A 23,091-nucleotide genomic window follows, 5' to 3' on the forward strand; every position below is an offset into this window, starting at 1 on the left:
GTGTGCACACCTGACTGTGGGACTGCAGTGAGTAATTTAATTTACAGTCATTTTATACAATTGTCAAGTAATTCATATCAACTTTTGGAGTTTGAGTGCATCTGAAAACTGTGCAGATGCGGTTTCATTTTAAAAAGCATCAAAGCATTTTCCGGCACAGAATCATACAAGAAGGAAGTGGAAGATCTACAGCATTCTCCTACTCCAAGGCAGGATAATTCCTAATCCCAAACAAAATCTCATCAAGCCAGTTTCTGTCTTTTGTGCGGAACAGAGTAAGATTTGGACTATACATGTTCAGTAAAATTGTTATTTTAACAAACTTTAAACCCGCAGATTTATTTCAATCTGTGACCTGTCCGTGTTCCTTCCTTTTGTTCCAAAGGTGAAAATTACTCCCAAAATTATACTGGGCAAAACAGTTCTCTTACAACCTTGAAGAGCTTAATGCATAGAAGTGAGTTTCAATTTTCCATTCATGCTATAGCATGTCTTTCTCCTACGTGTGTAAATGGAAGAATCCTTTAAACTGCTAGAGCACTGACGATGCATATCTGACTACCTCATCTGAGTCTACTAATCCACCTTCCTTTGGATTATTTTTAACAATGTGTACCTCCCCACTCCCTCCTGCACAGTTTCAACTCATAACAAGTTTTACTTGGTCATAAATCATTTCAAGAAGGTAAAACATAACATGCCTCCGAAAAAGTGGTGAGCTTCCTTTGCCAGTAGGATAAAAAATTTGTTCTTAGCCTACTATGAAGTCAAAAATTAGATCTCAGCTTTAAAAATGTTGTTAGCATATTAGAAACACTTTTGCAAACCCTGTGTTTTTTAAATTTATTAACTTACTAGTCCTTTTGACCCTTGCACATCTGGGCTGATGTTAAAGTGCTAAAGCTGCTGTCAGAGAGATACACTAATACTCATGTAAGGGTGCGGTCTCTGTCCTCTGTTCCTGAGTCCATAGTGGCACTGCCAGCTGGCACTGGTTTGGAAGGAGATCAGGAAAGGGGACTGTAAGAGACTACAGATCAGAGGTGACACTTTGTCCCCCACTGTGGCAGTATTGCACTGGCATCTGGTACCACCTGGACAGAGTACCCGAAGTTTTTTACCTATGCTGAATGTGCCCCCAGACACTTCAGATCAAGCAGCGGCCTACCATACAAGCAGGTCTCATTCCCTCACGCTTGCTAACAAGTGCAAAGATCTTCCTCTTGCTAACAGAGGAAGATGAATAAACTGCCTTGTTCTTCTTCTCTTTAACTTTGCACTTAAAATTTATCACTAGATCCCATTGCTGCGTTTATGTATTTTCTATTGTTTTGGCTTTTAAATGTGAGTTTTATGATTCTTGCCTAACTATTGCATATACGCTTTCCCCCCATTATTTTATCCATCATTATAATACAACAAATCTTGGTTGGAAGCAGAACTTAGTATTATCTGCCTTTACTCTGTATGATACACCTACTTCTGTTTGTGTGCTGCGTACCTTGGTGCACAGTGCATTTCTGTACTTACCATTTGGCACCTCACCTTTTAAATTCTCTGCAGTGATCTCCACACCACCTTTCGGTGGTCCTGACCCTGACTGCTGAAGTACTCCTCCTCACAGTCTTCTGAGTAGCTGTGACAGTCTCTGACGCAGCATTAGAAGGGAACCCATGATATATGACAATGCAAGGACCACACTGAATGCTGAGTTTATTGGTACCACAGAACTGTGTGTCAACAGGTGCAACTGCTCTGACCTTAAAAATGGCAAAAGTTCTACCTACCTATGGCAGATTCATCTATAATTTTCCTTTGTGTGAGAAACAAGTCACCTGTATCAGCAAATAAGAGACTAACGCTTTAGGCACCTGTTGATTATTGCATCACTGTGTCTTCCTGCTCCTAATCCTTAATAATAACATACAGTACATAATACATAAGCACCTGTTATCTATGGTTATCTAATTTTAATGGCTCTGGTCTCTTTCAGTTATTACCCCCAGATGAGGATGTATGACTAAGAGGTGTCATGATATGATCATAGGTACCATGCACAAACACTTGTGAAACGCAGACTGGCATTGCAGAATGGCATCTTTTCGTGGGCTTTGCTTGTACCTGCAGATGACATGGGTGTTATGGATAGTTCTGAGCTACCAGGAATAAAGTCACAGTCCATGGGATAGTGTGATCTAACAGATCGCCTAGTGTGAGGATATAAGTCTAACTCTAAAACAATAGCAGTTAGGTATAATTGTGACTGCATTACTCGACCAGTTAGTAAGAAAGACTTAGTAACTGTTCTGCACACAACAGCATGCAAAAGGATATGACTACGAAACACGGCCTGAAGAGAGAAAGTTGGCGAGTCTTACCAACAGGCAGAACACGCACAGTGGAGACCAGACCAGACAAAGAAGCCAGAGCCTTGTTCCTGCCCGGAGCAACAATTCCCAGCACTAGGTGATTCCAGTTCTGATGTAGATCTGGCTGATTACCTCATGACAGTCCTGTGGTATGACCCTTCTTGTAAAGGTTCCCTGAGCCACATTGACCTTGATCAACTCTGACTCTCCAGCCTCCACATGGCTTCTCTTAGAATTGATTCATCATTTATTAATCTTCTGCACAGGGTGTGTCCTCTTGACAAGTTCAATAAGTGGCACATTCAGTCTCCATTTTAAGGTCTAACAAGACTATGCTTTACTTAAGACCACAACAGCAGGTGACAGTAAGCTTCCACCACATTAGCCACCTCCCTGTGGGAGCCACATAAAGTCAGGTTCAGGATGAATGTCCAACCCTTTGTTACTGCCTTGCTCCTCTTGGTCTCTTGAAAACCTGTTGGTTTTTCCTTCCCATTAAGCTTTCTGGTTTCCTCCCTTCTTCCACTGGAAACATATTCGTGGCCTCCTCCAAACTTAAGTGTTTAAAACAAAAATTTCCCTAAATGCACAACAGGCACACTTTAACTGCACACACTTAAGTGACTACAGAACATCTGTGGATGTCTGTCTTTGAGGTCATGCCAGCAAGCTCACCCTTTCCCTGCATCCATCTTAACAGCCATCTGATAATGGCATGTCATTTCCTGTGTCACACTGCGAGTGCATGGATGTAGATGATAGTGTGGATGGTCGCCTCTCTACTTAAGGCAGAGGTCAGTTTTATCACTTGGAAATTTCAGCATGTCTCCCTGACACAGTAAAGTTGAAACATGCTTCCAGTTATAAATCAGTTCAAACAGACGCACACACACACTTCTTGTTCTCTAAAAGTGGACTGATCTTCCTGAAATCACTTACTAGATCAGGGAAAATTTAGTCTAAGAGCACATCATATGAGAGTCATGGGAGAAATAAGACAGGACAAAAAATGGGGATTGTTTCACTTCTAAGATCTTTAGGGATATCCTTTCTAGCCTGTCATATCTCAAACCCAACTAACCTAAATATTATTGTATCTATTGGCTTTGGCAAGGACTCGCCGTTGCCTTTTATTAGATATGAAGCAATAGGTGGGAGAGAGTGAGCCAATTAATTATTAAAAGTGGCTTTCACATAATTTGAAAGTCTGCATGTCCTCAAAGCACACTCAATAAAATTAATAAGGCTAACCAGGGCACTGTATAATGCCTGTGAAGCCTAGATGGGCATTTTGCAAACTCTGCGAGATTCTGTTGTGTGCTTCCTTAACTCCACATGGACCCAATACACATTTCATAAAGTTCTTTCGTCTCAAAATACGAACCTTACAAACTCCTTACTTCCAGTTCTACTCAAAAGTTGCTGTTTTCAATTAGCTTTCCAGCAAGGATTCCCTCTTTGCCCTCCGTGCCACTCCCTTTCACTCTCAATTCACCTTAAGAGCAGAAGTTATTACCATCTTACCCCCACACGCTCACCTGCCCGTCTGTGAGGACTTGCAGTTATCCTTCCTGAGTTATGTCTGATTCACATGGTAACTGCCTCAAGGCAATAACATACTTTTGTTGAATTCTCAGCAAAGCACAATGCATATTTACTATTCTATAGTTAATATCAAATCACCACTAAATATAACAGCTACTAAAATTATCTTTGATAGATATTAGCTCTTTCACTCCCTTTTCACAAAGACTTATCTTGAGCATGTAAGTTTGGATCCAAAAAGAGATTTTCGGCTATGGGCTCCTGAAAATTAGTATAGACTCAGTAATAACCTTAGTGAGACAACCATCATTAGTTGGTATTGAAGAACAAGTGTCAGTGGTGCTTGAAGCACTTGTTGAAATCAATTAACACAGACCCTATGCTAACAGAACAGGCATAGGTTCCATACCATTTTATTTTTATTCTCCAGGCAATGGTAACAATCCTTTGTAGATGGTCTAGAACTAAATGGGGAAATACTCATTTTATTCCCCTACAGTATTTTCAGTCGTTGATCACATTATCACTTTGAACAACTTGTGCAGAACATCTTTTTGGAAAGAATAAACTATGAATCTATAGGCCAAGGTGTTCAATGGAATGAACTCAGAAGCCCGAGAACATTAAGTATATTAACCAAGCTTTGGGGCTTGAGTCTGTAATTTTTATTCACCCAACACTTGGTTTTCAGTCAAGAAAACTATTTCTATTCTGGTTCTATAACAAGATTGGTCCTCACTTAATAGAACGTATAATGAAAATAATAGCTGTATTTAAACACGTGGCAGAAGCCATTAGGCTTGGAAGAATTAGTCTTTTTCTAGTAAACCATGGCTGTCTAACAAATTTTATACATGACTGTCCTTGTCCATACTATGAGCCAAATTGTGTCTTGTTTTATCCCAGTTAAGATGCACTGGTTACTATAGTTCGTGAAAGAATTCATATTCCCCTTATAGCTCAGAATGCAATGTGGGGAAATGAAACAAAACAGAAGTTTTCATTATAGACAGAGGAGAATGCCAAAGCCATGGAGAAAGGATGAGGAGTGAGGAAGGAAAAAAATTACTGTAGAATACTTATGATCTCTAATATCTTTCAGATCTGTCCTTTTTTCGTCTACATGTTTAAATACCACATTAGAACCTGACTGAGGCCCTACTTTTATGGAAATTATCATCAGTGCTCCTGTTGCCATTTTTCCTATTTACAGCTGCAGTCCCATTTTCTTTACTATTTGGGTATTTTCTGACACAGGTTGTTAGAAACTAATAACTCTACTGAGACTGTGCAACTTTTTATACCCTTACTGGATAATTACTACTGACAGCTAGTCAGTACAGAAATCCACCTAGTAGAAGCTGCTGGGAAATAATCCCAGTCACTATGTGAGCGGCATGGCTACAGCTAGGCAGAGAACCAAATATGGAACCAAACAAAAACTGAACCACTTCACACATGAGTAACTATACTTGCCTCTTAGCTCCGAGCAATTAAGTAAACCTTAACCTCAGTATAGTAAGAATTACTGTGCCGTAAGGATGTCGTATGACACAGTAAGCTTTTACCACAGATAGAGATGGTCTAAAAACACTGTGAACATCTAGCAAAACACTGGGAATAGCATGCAACAACATGGGTATTGTTCTTTTCTAGCTTCATTGATTATCCATTGTTTGAAGCCTCAGATTCGTTACAAGCTGGCACTCAACCCTTGGACAGGAATTCCTGTGAATACTGGGCTTTTGAGAACAAGCTCTGCATAAGTGGGAAGGATATGCCATGCATTGGCCAAGCTCTGGGCTGTCATGTGCAGTCCTGAATAGGACTCCTTTCCAGCCTCAGCACACAGGCACGAACACATACCGCTACATCTGAGTCAAGGCAATGTCCCAACCGCTCAAGAGGAGATAACAATGCCCTTTTCAGTGCCGCATCTTCCTCCAAGTTAGGAATCCGCACAACCCTTCTGCAGCCAAGATGAATTTGCCTTTAGCCAGTGAGCCAGTTCTGTGTCTTCTGCATACAAAATTTGTGGTTGTGTTTGCGATGACTCAAGAGGGTTGTTTAGCTCCCACCCATGATGTTCATTGTTTATGTCCCTGGATTTGTTACCTAATCAACTACATATGCACTTAATTTCACTTTGTAATAACTCTAAGTAGTACTTACTTTTCATGAAATCTCTGCATTACAATGAATATTTCTACGTTTACCCCAGGAACCATTCAGAGTGTGAATAGTTTTTCAAGCTTCATCCACTTATTGATCAGTTGGTTGAAAAATTTAAGCAGCTGTTTGTTCTTTGCCAAAACATTTCTCATGCAATTTATTTAAGGGGAGAACTATTTTAAATAGTGTATTCTTCTTTCAGAAGTCTCAGTATTGTGTAAGATTTTAAAGAATCATTCATATGCGCTATCATGTATGTTGTTTTAGTACAGACACAGGCAAAACACAGAAGTCAGTTCCTCCTTCTCCAACTTTATGCTTTAACTCTAACAAAAAAACAGTGCTAGACCTCATTCTCCACATTCCAGATTCTCAATATGCCACCTGAAAATAAACCCATTTTAAATGTGTATTTGCTCTACTTAAGGTAAGATTCTTTCCCACATCAGTAAAAGGAATTCTCAGAATAATGAGATAAAAAGTAATTTTGGAGCTAGGAAAATTATGAAGCCTGATTCCCAATATCTCTTCTCCTTATGGATTCTCTGATGTCTAATAAAATATGAGTTTACCAGTCTTACCTCAGTTGAGGTACTAACCGTTTCTCTCTTTCTCTCTGTTCTTCTCATCTGCTTTATTTTGTAATAACGGCACAATCCTAGGTTCATCTAAGGATTCTCTCACTAGAAGGCAAGAGAAGCGTGAGAGGCAGAGTACATCAAATGCATGGAAACGCAGAAGTAGACCTGCCTGCAAAATAAGGCTTTCAGTTCACAGTGAATTTCCTCTTTTTGATTTTTTTTAATCTGATTTTTTTTTCATTCTCCTCAAAGTAGATGGCCCCTGGGCCTCGCTCACCAGAACAGGTTAATGGCATGGTTAATAGCTTTGCTGCCCACAGCAGCTATAGAAAGGACCAAAGCCTCCCTTCCACAGGCACCCACCAGGCACTGTGGCTCTGGGCAGCCGTTCCAGGTAGACGGGTCTGGGAGCCTCCTCATGCTGCCATGAATTAGAGCCTGGCCTAGATCTGTGACCGGGGAGTGTGCAGGACAAACATCTGAATATGAGGGACTCAGCACGTCCTGGGTCTGTGGCTTTGGGACACACTCACCACCCAGACAGCCACCAGGCTGTGGGAACTCTGGAAGAACAAGGTGCTAGCACAGAATAAGCTTTTTTTCTCACCATTTCATCAGAAAGACACTGAACTATGCAGATCAATACCAATATCGTGATGGCCCACAGCGTAGTAAGGGGCAGCTTAAGAGTGAAGAATAGGTGCTTAAAAGTGGACCTGAAAATGACAGACTTGATGTTGCTGGGCTGAGGAATGATTTTTGAAACATTCTTAGCACTAATTTAGAGGAAGACCCATTATTCTCCAGATCTGTCCGCACTTAAAAGATACACTGGAGTTTCTGTCTGACACCAAACTCTTAGAATAGCAACAGCCACAAATAAAATTTTCTGCCATCTCTGTGCGGCTAAGAATTTGTCCATCCAGGCAGACAATGGCCTGACCTTGACTACTCATGCCTGCATTACATCTTGGCAGGACCACAGACCATGATACACCTGGCAAAAAGCCTTCAGTACTTGGAAACTCCAGCTAATACAAAGTGTTGCATTTTATATGATTATCAGGAGAAGCTGCTACTATCAGCAACTGGTAGTGTTGTCTATCTCTGCTTTCTTTGTCCCACACACTCCAGACTTGTTCCCCTTATCCACTGATGATTTCAGTTTCAGCTTTTGGGTCTTAACTTCAAGTTGCTCAATGGGCTGGGCCCAGGTTATCTGAAAAAAACACCTAAACCTCCAGGAAAAAGACAGTGGTTGACAACTACTCTCCTGTGCACAGTAGAACTCCCTAAGGTAAGATAAGCACACCTGACCTGAGACTGGGGTGATCCACCCCCAAAAAGAAACTTCCCATCATCTGTTTCAAGCATAAACTGCATTTCTTAGGCCTTCTCTTCTCTAAATGTAAACATATAGTAACATATGGCTTTTCAAACCAAACAAAACTACATACATAAGAGAAATTATTAAAAAAGAATTGCCCCTGAAGAGTCTTCCACTCTTCCTGACCTACCAATTGTGGAGGATGAGTGAACAACTACTGTATTGTTGATAGCAGTAGTCCTGTAAATACACTAGCGGAAAGCTTTCAGAGACTGATGATTAGATCAGGTCACGTGTACAGCAGAACAGAATTCCCAAGTTAATACCAAGTGCCTTTCCCCAAAGCACTCAGCTTTTCCCCTCTAGAAGCTCACACCTGGGTACCACTCTCACACAGCTATATCACAGGCGAGAATTCTGGGAAAAGACATACAAATAAGCCCACAAACCACTTCAGAACTCTTGTATCAAACACTGGCAAATTGTTTTTGAACCAGAATACAATGTACCCAGCCCAGATAGGCTTGCTTTTGCTGTAACCTTAGTGTGCTCATTTCCATGTAAATACACAGAAAGTTCTTCACCTTGGAGCTATTTCACAGGGGGGTTTGTTTCTGGAACGTATGTATAAAGTGAAAGCTCTAGGTGTGCTTGTAAATCATTTGTGCTAAATGATTTGTGCAAACCTCAGACATACAGAGGTTTTCCTCAGTGGAAAACAAAATAAAATGTTCTTCTTTGGGTATGCAACATTACATTACCAAATCCGTAGCTAGGACCAACTTTTGGAGGACCTGGGGGCTACACAGTACTGCATATGGAAACAGCATAACACGCTGGATGTAGCTAAGGGCTTGAAAGTCCTAACTCAGGGTATCAACCCAGGAAAACTCTGGTCATGATGTTAGCTGTGACAAATGTCACCCATAGTCACCAATCTGCAAAGGAATTGTAGAGCTGCCTTCAGCTCTCAAAGTGCTCCCTACACCAATCCTTGCCAAGATGCTATCACTCCAATATAAGCTGGAAAGAATCCTTGGTAAAATTTATGGGCCTGTACCCCCTTGCACCAAATCATGGAGTGGCAAGATGGTGTGACGGCCCACCCACACAATCTGTGACAGGCTTCAGCTGCACCTCCAGCCAGGAATAAACAGCCAGGATTGCATGTTGTTCTCTCCCCGAGTCACCCATTTTGCCATACTGGAGAATGTCAACACGCTGCTGTATATAGGGTTAGACCTACACATCTTCAACTAAAATAACAGAAAACATTGTAGGAGTGTTGAAAAAATATTTTCTGATGTGCTTTGCTTTAAGAGAAACAATAGTATCCATAGACAGTCAAACATTTTCTAAATCTTACACACTACTATTTATGCTTAATTTTCTCCCATCTAAATGGCAACTATTCTTTAAAGCACCAAGTACTTAATAAATTATACAGTCAATCTTCATAATTTCTCTTCTCATACATTGGTCAGAGATGGTTTCAACACAGAAAGATATATGGGAGGTAACCTAGGTCTTCCTCCAACAAAGCACTTCAGCATACACTTCAGCACGTCAGCATCCCAGCTGACGACACTATATTTCAAGTTAGGCGTGTTTCACAATTTTATTGAAGTTCAAAAAGAGAACATACAGCAGAAAAAAACTCCGACATCCATGTAATTGACACTATGTTAGTACCTTCTACTGAAATTCCATAGAATTAAGAAAATACCTTCTTTGGTAAATTCAGCAATGTTCCTTTTGGAGGCAGTGGCAAAAAATAGCTTTATTAGAGTGTGAATTTGACACAGCTCCATTTAGATGGAAGCAAAGCTTTTTACCTCCAGTGGAAATGGAGCTCAATGATAAAATACAAGACTTTTTATAATTGAAGCATGATCCCAAAAAGCAAGTCCTGAGAGTGTAATCATGAGATGTTGTAAAATCTTAATATTTACTTATACAAAAGTATACATGTGTCAGAATATCAGGTTCCAATGTCCTTTGCAATTTCCACATAGAGTGCTTACACTTCTAGGATGTATCAGTGTGCCTCTGACATTTGTTTAAGGGTCAAATAAACAATGGTACTGTTATTTCAATCCATTTAGAAAGTTCTTAGATGATGTTTCAAGCAATACTTGGGTTTTGCTTTGTGGTTGGAATGTTTTTTTCACAATAGTGTTGGATTTTACTATTGCTTTAACGGGTTTTCCCCTTCTCATCACATTTCTGGTCCCACTATTTTACCAGATATCTGAAATACTTCTGCACTAATAAAAAGTACTGGTTGTCCTGGGACAGCATCCAGAAAAGATACATACATTTAAGGAGGTTTGAAATATCACAGCACTTCCCAAAAATACAAGCTAGTCATTGCAACCACCTTGGCAATGGCAAGTCTGGAAAAGCTGATAGCGGATTTAAAAAAAGGAATATATCACAGTACTGTAACATGGCTACAACTAGGACAAAAAAAAGGTAGTACTTTTGTCTCTATGTCCAGAAAATGCTGGCAAATACAGAATAAAACAGTGCAATACTGAGTTACCTAAACACATTAATTAGCCACACCATAGAGAATCAGGCCTTGTCTAGTATTGGTTCACCTTCAGTCATACCCCGTTTGCCTTCCTCATGTCTACGACTGGTACAACATTAGACAAACTGTGTGGCAGATCAGAAACTAACTATTGAGCATGGATTTCTGCTGATGGCAGGGTTTTTAAATACTCAATGCACTGGTACAACCAAGTCATGTGTAAATGGCAACCTTGGCTCCACATTTTAATTATTTTGAAATAAAAGCAATTTAAGTTCCAGTAACATGATGCAAGGAAAGGGATCCTAGAAACAATCATACACACGCAAATAATTTAGCTATGTACAGTAACATGCAGTCACGACAGAATGAAATATTCATAAACTCAAGGGAAATGAAATTCTGTGTTCCTCTATCACAAAATATAAACCACCAGTTATAATTTTAAAAATAAAGCCCAGGTATACACCTTATTAAGTCGTACAGGCCCTGTTCAAATAATCAGTTATTGATACTCTCTTTTAATTAAAAAAATAGCACAGATTTTACCAAACAGTAACAAACCTAAAAGTACACGAGGTAAATACTACAAACCCGGGGTCTCCAGTTAGAGATACCATTTTTTCAAAATACCTTGTATTTCTTATGGTAATTGCAACTCTAGTCATGCAAATACATGGTGTGACATAGTTGTTGCATTCATTTATTGCATTGCTGGTTTACATTCCTTCATTGTCCTACTGTTCTCTTACACATTTGTAACAAAACCAAACTAAAGCACAACTAGTTGAAGAAACACAGCTCAAATCCAGTACATGGCAACATTTCTTTTTTTTCATTTAGGCTAGGATCATAATCCATTTTGGGCTATCTGTCCATTCAGAGAATTACTCGGATTTCAATAAAATAGAAACGGATGTGTTTTACGGTCTATCAGACGCGGATCACTCCCTGCAACAATCACCATATTACGACGAAACTTACACATTTATCAGTCTCTGCCTACTACAGACCTACAGACACAGCAGAATTCATCGGTTTCAGTTTGGTAAAGCCATGCCGAGAAAAATGAATGGAAATGAAGACAGTGCCCGCAGACAAAAGCACTGATCAATGCACTCCGCTGACATTATCTTAATGGCAACCTTTTTCCATCGCATCCTCCCTACTTTCCGATTCTTCCAGCAGCAGACATATCCGCACTAAAGGATGCGATCTGACCCATTTCTCGTTGAACTCCCGTCACCCACAGGTTTTTACTCGGCAGCGAGCAGCCGTCCCCCGGTCCACAATGACACAGCAGGGCTGGAGGGACACAGCGCCCGGGCTCCATCCCCCAGGTCACTCGCCCCTCGCCGCTGGGTGAAAACCGAGGCGCGGGAAGGGCAGCGGCGGCCCTGCCGGCACCGGCCCCTCCGAAGTGAGGTAAACTTTCGCGGCGGCACCTGGGCCGCCGCCCGCCGCGCCGCTCCCGCAGGGCGGGCGGAACAATGCCCGGCGCCCCGGGCCCCGCGGCGGCCCCGCGCCTCCCCGCCCCGCCGCCCCCGTGTCCTCAGACAACCTCCGCCGCCGGCCCCCCGCCTCCCGCCGCCGCCGCCGCGCTGACAAAGGGCGGCGCGGGGTCGCCCGCGGCGGCGCGGCCGCGGCCGGGCGGGAGCGGAGCGGGCCAGCCGCCCCCGCCCCGCCGAGCGCGGCCCCGGGCAGCCGGCCCCTCCGGCGGGCGCGGCGCCCGGCCGGCCGGCGGCGGAGCGGAGCGGAACGGACATACCTTTTTGTCCTCTTTCTCGCTGCCGTGCCTCCGCTCCGGGTGGCCGCTGTCGGCGGCGGGGGCCGGGTCGGCGGGCTGCCCATCGCGGTGGTGCGGGCGCTGGTGCGGGCAGCCGCCAGACCCCGCCGCCGGGGGGATGGGCTCCGGGCACGGAGAAACTCCCTTAACATCCATCTCCATCTTCCAGTTCACTGTATTGCGAGACAAAAGCAGGCAAACACTTTCCACCACCCCGCGTCTTTCTTGTGCTTTCCTTTCTCCCTCTTTTCTTTTTCTTCCTTCTTTCTTTCCTTTTTTTCCCCCCTTCCTTCCTTCCTTTCTTCCTTTTTTCCCCCCTCAGGAGGCCGTGACACGCATGGCTCTGGCCGCCGCTGCTGCACCGATCCGGCGGCTGCAATTCTCCCCTATATCCTCCAGACTTTTGTATCCAGCGTGTGTGTGTGTAAGAGTGAGTGTGTGTGTGTGTTTGTGCGTGTGTGCGTGTGCGCCCGTGTCCTTGGTACGATGGCCTTCAATCGCCCCGAAACAGCAAACGCTAACTAAGCAGATCTCTCGCCACGAAGATCAACTCCCGGCCCCGGTCTAATTGTGGTGGTTATTTACTTTACGCTATCTATGTCCCAGGCCCGGACAAGCCCTCCTGGCTGCAGCCCTTTGAACAAAGTTAACTGGAGGGAGCCGAGCCCGGGGAGGGGGTGGGGGCGAGGGGAAACCACCGGGGTTTAACACGGGGGAACTGACAATAACCCGGTAATGTCAAGTAAAAGTTAAACCTCCCCCTTCCTCCCCTCCCCCTCCCCTCTCCACATCCCAGGCAAGCGCAATACAGCAAAGCAAAACGAGCGATTTCAGACCTGTGCAAGGTGCTGGTGGCGAGAAGAGACGAGCATTTACCCGATTGTTGCTTTTATTTTATTTTCCCCTCGCCTCCCCCCCAGCACCACCCGCTATTGCAAATGTGGGCTCCTTGATGTTAATCTTCTCTCCGTGGTCTGAGTGTATGCGTGTGACTGGAGCTCCCTCTCTCTCAGGCTGCCAGCGCCACGCAGCATTGCACAAGGAGAACTGGAGTAAGGAGAAAAACAAGAGCAAATCCAGGCTGGAAATCTAAATCAGTACCAGCCACCGGCTCTCCGATTTTATCAACACAAATACAAGAAGAGAAAGGGGAAAAAATTGTGTGTAAGCTGCTAAATCAGTGGTGACTGCAGTGTGCACAGGATTATTTTATTCCTTGTGTTAGCTTTCCTCTCAGACTGAAGTTAGACATGGTAGGGAAAAATGCAATCTCATTAAGAGTGTTTTATATCAAAACAAGAATTTCCTTAGCGGCACCAGAGCCAAGCCAATCCTTCAGCTATCTCCCTTTTCATTTTGAAGAGATGAATGGTGAGCATAGACCCAACCGTTTTTAAATCGGGACACCATCAGGTGACCAGTCTGCACTTCTAAATATAACACCACATTGTCCTGAGGAGCAGCTGCTTTGAAAAAGTTATCTGGGAACATCTACCGAGAGCCTGCAGTGTGAAGATGTGTACCTGATCTATACCTGATCTGTCTGATGCGTGTACTGGCCCCTCCAATAGCAACTGCCCACTCCACAGGGGTACTGAGCCACATCCTCAGGTGCTGGTCTATTTTACACCAGGAGAAAAACTGTCCCAGGGTATTTCAGGAAGTGGCTGACTATAAGGCATTACATGATGCCCTTTTATTCCTGGCCTTGGGTTCCGTTGTTCCCCAACAGGATTATTACTGTGGGAACCTGAACAGATCTTATTGCAACATATATTTGGACAAAGGGCAAGGGCTAATCTTGCAATATAGAAAAAAAAGTCTTTGTCACACAGCAAAGCTCTAATTTTGAAATACACATCTCTAAAGATCCTTTAGTATTATTCTCAAAGCATGTCAAGTGTTTGCAGACCCTGCTGTCCTCTCAGATTGGTGCAAATAAGGAGCATTTCTATTGAAACTATCCACACCAATGTTTAAGGTAAATAATAAGAGAATAAAGCCCTAAACATTAAAGTTTATAACCAAATACTTTCGACTGCTTACAATCATTTATTTATAATCATTTAAATATAGTCTACATTTTGGTGTGGAAGGATTTAAACATGCTCATATAGTTTTAGCCTCATTAGCAAAAAACAGCACTAACTGCAGACAGGCACTTTTAGGGGGATCAGTTGGCATAGCCACGACGGCTGCACAACACGTACAAAGGTGGCCTTTGCTGCAGGATTGCCCAGAGCAAAGCAATGAGCCCACGTAGGTGACAGCCACCCCCCTGTCAGTCCACCTGCACAGTCACCACCTCCCTCCACACACAGCAAAGCACACAAGGAACAAAATTCTGTGCTCAAGAGCTTTTCCAGTTTGGGTCAAACTGCTTCCAGTATCACAGGTTGGAAAATGGCAAGATAAAAGTGAAAATAAAAATATCGTTCATTCAGACGCTGCAATGCATGCTTACAAAATTACTGATAAATGACATAGAAATCTTTTCATGGTGGGTAATACTAAATAACGCTGTTAGAAAATAACAATTCCAAATCTACCATCTCCAGATCTATAATGTAAAATTCAAAGCAAAACCAAACCATCTAAAAATAGAGAAAAGCTAACCCAAATACAAACATTTCACCATGTGCTCTGAAGCTTACTGGAGCTGGACGTTGGCAGAGAACCAAGGAAAACTAATTCCAGAGGTGGGGGCCCTTGACTCAGAAAGCTCTGCTCCTAATTCTAGAGAGTTTAACCCCCAAAACCAATAGAAACTTCTTAGATGCTTTGAGCGAACATCATCATGCATAGGAAGAGAAGGGCAGGCCCTAGACTATATGAAAGTCAGTACAAAGATTTGTACTTGGCTGCTGAATTTCAAATTTCCCCTTGTTTTCTTTTCCCCATCTTCCCTTTTTGTGCTGCAAAACATTTAGCATACTATTGCAAAAATAAAATTATTACAAATAATTAATCACAACAGTGTGCTCTCAGTTGTTCCCTGTACAAACCAGGTTTCTGCCTGGCTGCTGTCATTCAATGGATTTCAAGAGAATCCTAAGTAGAACATATTTTGTCAGTCTAATCAATCTGAATAATCATCGCAAATTTCTGTGAGAAAATAATGGTCTTCAGGCCAAACATACTTTGAGGTACAAATAGTAACTACAAATCTAGGAGCACTAACAAATTGGACAGGAAAATGAAATCTGAACCAGCAGGCTGAGGAGATAATAAATATGACCTCCTTCCAGTCTCCTAAGTGGTTCTTCTGACAAGTACTGGGTTCCTCAAGTCCAGGCAGAAGCATGTGAGCTTTTACCCTGAATTATTTTTGGTAAGCACTGAGAGAAGAGTAATAACGCAACAAGCCACAGAGATGAACAGTTAATCAGTATTGTGTAATGAAAAGTTTTCGGTACCTTCAGCTAACTTGGTACATACGTCACACCCAAATTGTAAGTCCACAGAATTTGGAGTTGAGAGGGAAGAATAGTGAGCCAGAATCCTGTATCGCATAGCAACCATCTTGGAAGACAATGCATTGAGAAGCAGAAACCAGGAAGTCTCACTGGAGTCTTGACTGAGCAAGTCAATCCACACCAGGAAGACCATGTTCATAAGAAAACAACATTGTTTCCAGATGTGCTGACAGATCGAAAAAAATTAGCACGGATCCTTCACTCATGTTCACTGTAGTAAAACAGCACATAATTCATATTCTGTATAGAATAATAAAGTACATTACAGAATATGGACTGTCTACTACCATACACAACATGCATTAAGAATTATGAGCCCAGATCTATTGTTCATTTTCCAAGAGAAACAGCATTAGAATATTGCTGGTGAAATCAATACTACAACTCATTAACACATGCTCCCTGCTCCTGCATATTTTGCAGTTGTGGGTTCTGCTGTAAAACAGGTGTAGGTGACTAAACAGATTCCAGAGACAATGACATTTTAAAATGCAAAAAGAAAACCTTTCAAGACCAACTGCATTCTTCATGTCTTAAAAAATTAAAATTTGGGAGTGATGACACTATGAATTTAATTACAGGCTGAGTATTGGAACAATTTGATGGAAAAGGTCAAAACCCACTCCTAGAATCCAGTGTCATTTTTACATTCTTGGTTATGATCAGATGGTAGTACAACATACTGTGCAAGCCACATGGCAGGGGAATCCTTTGTAGTCCTAATTAATAAGACTAGAAATGGTGTGAAGGTATACACAAATTAAATTATTTGCCTAAGATCATAAAGTAATTCAGTGGCAGATTAAACAGAACATTTATGCTCTATCCATGGTCTCTTCTTTCGGTCATTTGTTTCATTTAGCAATTTGTCACTTTTTCTTATGAATAGTTTTAAGATAACTGCTCAGAAACTAAGTCATTTATTGGTGTTTACTTACCTAATAATTCTTGTTCAAAGATATTTTCGGTCTTTCTCAAGCACATTTATATTTATGTTAATGTGGATAAACTGAAGATGTCGCATGACAAATATACAAAAATGGCTATTACAAGTTAGCAGGATATATGCAATCTTCATAAAAACACAGCTCTCATTGTATGAGAGATGCAACATTTGGCTTTCTGCTGCCTCACGTATCTGTTGGTTCAGGATTCACCTACCCACTGCATTCAACATTTGAATAATTTTGACCTTTTACCACCCTTAGACAATTCAAATCAAAGGTTTCCTGTTGTCAACGCAAGCTCCTTGGGGCCTCACTCAACACTGTATCTGTCAACTTGCATTCTAAGATATTTCATTTCTTGCTTGAGAGTTGCAAACAGAGTTGCTTTCTCATGAAGACTCTGACCTTATCGATAATTCCCTCTGTACTATACATTTCAAAGTGGCTGACACAGATGTTCATTGAGTCATTTTCCCACCCATCGATCTCTGCTTCTGTTCTCTAAGGTGCTTTACTGCTAGTATGCAAACATTCAGTAACCTGGGGGCTTCTGCAACTTTCAGGATCTATCTATACAGGTATTTTCTATAGAGAGTCTATAATGGTATATGCTTAATAAATGCTATCCTAAAAGAATTATGTTGCACAGGGATATAAAGACATGCTGTGGATATTCTTAGAGAGTAAAACCTGAAAATACTACTTGAATTCCATCATTCTCTACACAGTCCCACACAAAAATGGATACATTACAAGCTACATTTTCAAAAGCATCTTGTCTTCTAGATTTCCACCCACAATTTTGATAATATCAGTTCTCCCCTGCATTCTAACATTTTTGCTCACAAGTACTGAAACCACAAAGAATGGGTGCACATCTCAAGCCGTGAGGGAGATTTTTTGAGCCTTTTAAAGACATATCTCCATTCCTTTTTTTGAACAAAAAAACTTGTAACCCTTGGAATGTCTCTCGAGTTCCTACAGCTCCTTTTCTAGAAAGCCATGAAAGTAGAATTGATAGACTTCATGACTTTTAAACATGAACATAGCTCCTTGCAGTTTATATTCTACATAATTGTCAAACAAAACTATTCTGGCCGTAGTCAGAGCTTCATCCTTCCTTGCCCAAGATATTACAAAGACAGCAATGGCCATGCAGACCCTGCACCCATTTTCCAAAGCAGTGTCATTATTTGAGCACGTATCTGTTCTGCAGGGTGTACGGAAGGCTTTATTCCCCTCAAAATTTCTGCATGAGGTGGAAAAAGAAGCAGCCATTTCTGCTGAATTTTCTGAGAGTTGGCCTGGGATCATAGTTAGTCAAGACATCACTGGGTGGGACAGAAAGCCTAACCTAGCAGACTCAAAGAAAGGAAACTCAGCTCTGAGGCAAATGGGTGGGCAGCACAAACACATAGGCATTTGTTTCACACAATCTGAAAACATCTGTATTTCACTGGGTGATACTGCAGTCTTCTCAGTTCCTGTGGTAAGCCTGGATCTGTGCCAAATAGAAAAATTTGACCTAGTTTTCAGTTTTTTGGAAAGGAAAACCTCCACTGAGTTCACTTAAGTTAGAAAATGGGGAAAAAGTAATTCATCATAATAATAATTTGTTAGAAACAAGTAAACACAAGGGAGATGCATTAAAACAAGGGGAAAAGAAATACTCTATATTGTTTCTTAATAGATGCCAAAGCTTCATTGCCAGAGATTAAATTTTCAGGAGCAGACAAAGGCATGAGAATGCTCTACAAGGGATACAACATCTCCAGTGGCAGCCAAGGGTCAGTGTGCAAGGGCTGGTCCACTGAAGTTCAGAGTCTCTTTAACAGGGAGAGACAGAGACAACAAGAATATGCGTGGGTTTAGCCCTCAGGCATTTCTGCTTCACCAGCTGACCTGAAACTCTGCACAGTGCACACAGCTCTGCTGTGTAAAGTGCAGAGATGTGTGTAGGAACTAGTGCAGGTCTTAGGAGCCCTAACTCCTGTCTGATTTTCCATGCTATGCAGTGTTCTGATATGCCCAGTAGGATCCTAGAGAAACATCCTCAGGGCTGGAAAATGCCATAGGGTAAGGAGAATGCCCAGAACAGTTAGGTGTTTAGCTCCACTGATCCCTTTCTTCCTTGCCTTTTTTTTTTTTTTTTTTCCCTCTCCCAATCTCTTTTTACTGCTACTGTCCCTTGCAGTAGAGAGAAGCATAAGGGCTCAATGTGCTAATAGCATCTTCTTTTTTTGTAGCAGACTGCATGTATACATATGCAAATATAGTTTTGAGCTGGGGTGATGGGTTTTGTTTAAAACTGTCAAAATTGAAGTCTGGAGAATTTTCTTGATGATGAAAATAGATGAGTAATCCATTTGGTAGTATCTGTGTAAACAGTATGCACAAAGCCACTTTCTTAAAATGTTTCTGCTTTTAATTTTTAAATTAATGCGTACCGCTCAATTTAACTACTTCTTCCAACTTCTGCTAACTCTCTGGCCCTGCTGAGATAGGCCCCATTCTATCCTTATTCCTTCTGCAGATTGGAAATACATTTAAGTTCACCAAATTTCTTAGAGGAAAAAAAAAAGTGTTAAGCATAAATTAAAGAAACAAAGTATGTTTAAGCATAAATAAGACAAAACAGAATTTAGTGCATCTTCTTAAAACTAAAAATTGATGACAAGTATGCACATTATCAATTACTCTTCTATTCAACTGCTGGGACTTGAGTTTAGGGTTTTACAGTTTTGTCCACTATATTCAGGTCTTAATCTGCAACTGGCCGAATCCAGTGAGTCAGAAAGTAGGTATTTAAACAGTATAGTCTTCACCACTTTAATTAATCTCTAGGAAAAAGTCTGACTTTGTTGTCTTAGAGTGAGACATAGAGTGTATCATCAGCAAGTTTGCAGATGACACGAAGCTAAGTGGGAGTGTTGATGTACATGAGGATAGGGAGGCTCTACAGAGAGACTTGGATAGATTGGACCAATGGGCCAATGCTAACCGTATGAGCTTCAACAAGGCCAAGTGCCGGGTCCTGCACTTGGGCCACAACAACCCTGTGCATCGCTCCAGGCCTGGGGAAGTGTGGCTGGAGAGCTGCCTGGCAGAAAAGGACCTGGGGGTTCTAATGGACAAGCGGCTGAACATGAGCCAGCAGTGTGCCCAGGTGGCCAAGAAAGCCAATGGCATCCTGGCTTGTATTAGAAATAGTGTGACCAGCAGAAGGAGGGAGGTGATTGTCCCCCTGTACTCAGCACTGGTGAGGCCACACCTTGAGTATTGTGTCCAGTTCTGGGCACCTCAATACGAGAGAGATATCGAGGTGCTGGAGCGAGTGCAGAGGAGGGCAACGAAGCTGGTGAAGGGCCTGGAGAATAAATCTTATGAGGAGCGATTGAAGGAGCTGGGACTGTTTAGTTTGAGGAAGAGGAGGCTGAGGGGAGACCTCATCACTCTCTACAACTACTTGAAAGGACACTGTAGACAGGGTGGTGCTGGTCTTTTCTCACAGATAATTAGCAATAGAACAAGAGGGAATGGGTTCAAGCTGCAGCAGGGTAGGTTTAGGCTGGACATTAGGAAAAAATTCTTCACAGAAAGAGTGGTCAGACACTGGAATAGGCTGCCCAGGGAGGTGGTGGAGTCACCATCCCTGGATGTGGTTAAGACTCATTTAGATGTAGTGTTAAGGGATATGGTGTAAGGGAGAACTTTGTAGAGTGGGGTCGATAGTTGGACTCGATGATCCCAAGGGTCTTTTCCAACCTAAATGATTCTATGATTCTATGATTCTATGATCTATGACTCTTTGCCTAGAATAAACCTGTTTTGAAGTTGATACTACAACTACAAGGTGGAATGAAAGACTGGGCTTTGAAGGAGAAACACAAAATCCTGAATTTTCAGTTTCCAAATTAATTTTAAATTCCATAATTAATTTCAATATATGCGTACTTTGGAGCTAGTAATGTGTCCTTAATTGTAAAAGCTACCTTTCTACTATTTCTGCTTTTGCAGGATGCTGTAGGGGGGAAAAAATAGTAAAAATTTTAAAGAAACATTTGCTGAGTGGGATATCGTAGATTTTCTGAAAACAACATAAGAAATTTTTTTTGTTTAATTTTTCTACCCAAAATTGTAGAGTTAAAAGCAGACGTTTGAACAACTGAGTATGAAGCAAGTTAATGAGCATGTATGAGAAGACTATAAGATGCAAAAACCTAGGAAACTGATGAAAGTGAAAACCCTGCAAACAGTTTTCTGACTTTGAATGGCAAACTCAAGAGAGATGAAAGATGAATGCATCAAAAGGAACATCCTTTTGTTCCTTGAAAGAATAGGTTATTGTCTACTTGTATTTCTTGGACATCATCACTGGTACTGTACTCACAAAAAACAATGAAAGACACGTCCCTGCCCCAAGGACTGTACAATCGAAAGCCAATAGAAAGATGTCCAGTAACTTCAAAGTGAGCAGGATTAGACCCAAAATTAGGCAAACGTACTTGAATACCAATGCCTGCCTGCATATTAGCAATAGTTGAGCAAAAGACAACAGTCAGCCTAGCTGCTCAAAGACAGATGTTTTGATGACAGATTAAAAATAAATAGGCGTGGTAATGGATATAAAGAAAATAAACTGAAGTTGCAAGGAAATGTTTTGATTAAAAAGCTGATGTTCTCAGATCAAATATGCTGTCAACAGGGTATGACACTTAAGGTCTCAAAAAGCACTCAGGGCCAAACTTTGACTTTGTGCATGCAAATCACTGGTGTGTATGGTTGTTTATCACTGTCACTTGTACAAGCAAATGATAGAATTTACATCTGTAAAAGCCCATTTGTGCTTAGTTTGTATTCAGTTAGCACATACAGCTGAGGTTTGTATGCATATCTGTATATTTTATCATTTGCTTGAGAAAAAGCAGTGCTCAAAATTGTACCTGAAAAATAGATGTCGTATTTCAAAAATCTGGTTCTGAGTAGTACTCAGCAAAAGCAGAAAAAACCCAATACAATGCTGCAGATAAAATCTAATCTACTTCCAGCAATGACACCAAAATAAGATAACACAATTTAAGATCAAACATTATGCCAGGCATCACGCAGATGTTAGGGTGAGTTTGTCTGTTTCCTTTCTTGTGGCCTTTAATTGACGGTGAAATAGTTCATAATTTTAATAGAGTCGATAGGAGTCAATTAACTTCAGACAAGTTACTACTTCTTTGCTACAGGTAGGCACAATTTATAACTCTTCATACTCTTGTTTGATCCTGCCATGAAGACTCATGGCATGTCTGTACTTTACAATGGTGATAGTCACGTAACCAGAAGTAAAATTCCTGGATCAGGACGTGTGTGAGACTGAGTTAGTCAGCTAACGTCTCCCTATGCCACATTCAGCATTGAACTAGGTCCTTGACTGAATTCTGCATCAGCACAGTCCCAGCTATCACAGCCCAACAGATCCCAATGCACTGGTATCCATTGGGCTCTGCATATTTGCCTTTAAAAATTATTTCAGTATTTATTTGTTTTTGACAGGATATTGTAGCAAGTGCTAGAGAAAATTTATTGAGAGTGAATGCTTAGATTCTGAAACACAAGACTGAACTGCCAGGGAAAAGAACTGGACTGCTAAACTGTTTACTGTCCACTTTAAGTCTTGCACTTGCCTCTAAAAGACAATGTTATCCCTCATACAATAAATCATGTTCACTCATAGTCTGAACTTATCTGTTCGGTTATTCATCTCATTTCATATGAACACCAGGAGAATGCTCAGCTGCAGAAAAGAGTTGAAGTCAGAGTCGAATAACAATCTGACAGATTATATTTTTACTTCTTCATCAGCCACTGAATCTATTCTCAACCTCCAAAAAGCATTTTCCTTTGATCTACCTGTACCTACCTCGATTGAAATTTGGTTGCCAGAGTTTAAGGTCTGGCCCTCTGGGAATACTGTGCCAGCATGTGAAACCTGAGCCCTCACATCATTCTGTGTACATGTAGAAGTAGTAAGGATTCAAGCCCTGAACAGTAATAGCTCTTAAATTACCTTGTGTTCTCATGAAAGTCAGTTCACAGCTGAACACGAAATAAACAGTATTCCACCAAAGCAGAATTTAGTATACTTAAAAATGGAATTCAAGTTTGAGAGCTAGAGGGTATATCCATGAAGACAGAGACTATGTGAAGTAGATCTAGTGAATATTTTCGGGTTTAATGCAAGAGCCTTGTCTGGAAGATAGTCAAAGAGCTAAACAGCTATTAGAAATAATAGAGCTGTACATTAACATGAGCAGGTCTGATACTGGGAAAACCCCTATCTTCTTAGAAGCAGCAAGATGCT

General features: G+C 41.5%; 1 protein-coding gene across 4 annotated transcripts in view; it reads right to left on the reverse strand.

Moving 5' to 3' along the window:
• The window catches only part of RBMS3 (RNA binding motif single stranded interacting protein 3), a 719,476-nt gene extending 706,200 nt beyond the window's left edge, over nucleotides 1-13,276 (reverse strand). For 3 of the 4 annotated variants that reach the window (XM_054189954.1, XM_054189952.1, XM_054189955.1), the window contains exon 1: nucleotides 12,299-12,803. In XM_054189954.1, coding sequence (XP_054045929.1) covers nucleotides 12,299-12,478 — 180 coding nt within the window. In that variant the 5' untranslated portion in view covers nucleotides 12,479-12,803. Of the gene's footprint in view, nucleotides 1-12,298; nucleotides 12,804-13,152 lie in introns of those variants that run through there. The other variant, XM_054189953.1, reaches the window with a different exon arrangement.
• Between the last annotated feature and the right edge of the window lie 9,815 nt (nucleotides 13,277-23,091).

This window comes from Rissa tridactyla, chromosome 2 (assembly GCF_028500815.1).
Source record: "Rissa tridactyla isolate bRisTri1 chromosome 2, bRisTri1.patW.cur.20221130, whole genome shotgun sequence".
NCBI classification, from domain to species: Eukaryota; Metazoa; Chordata; class Aves; order Charadriiformes; family Laridae; genus Rissa; species Rissa tridactyla.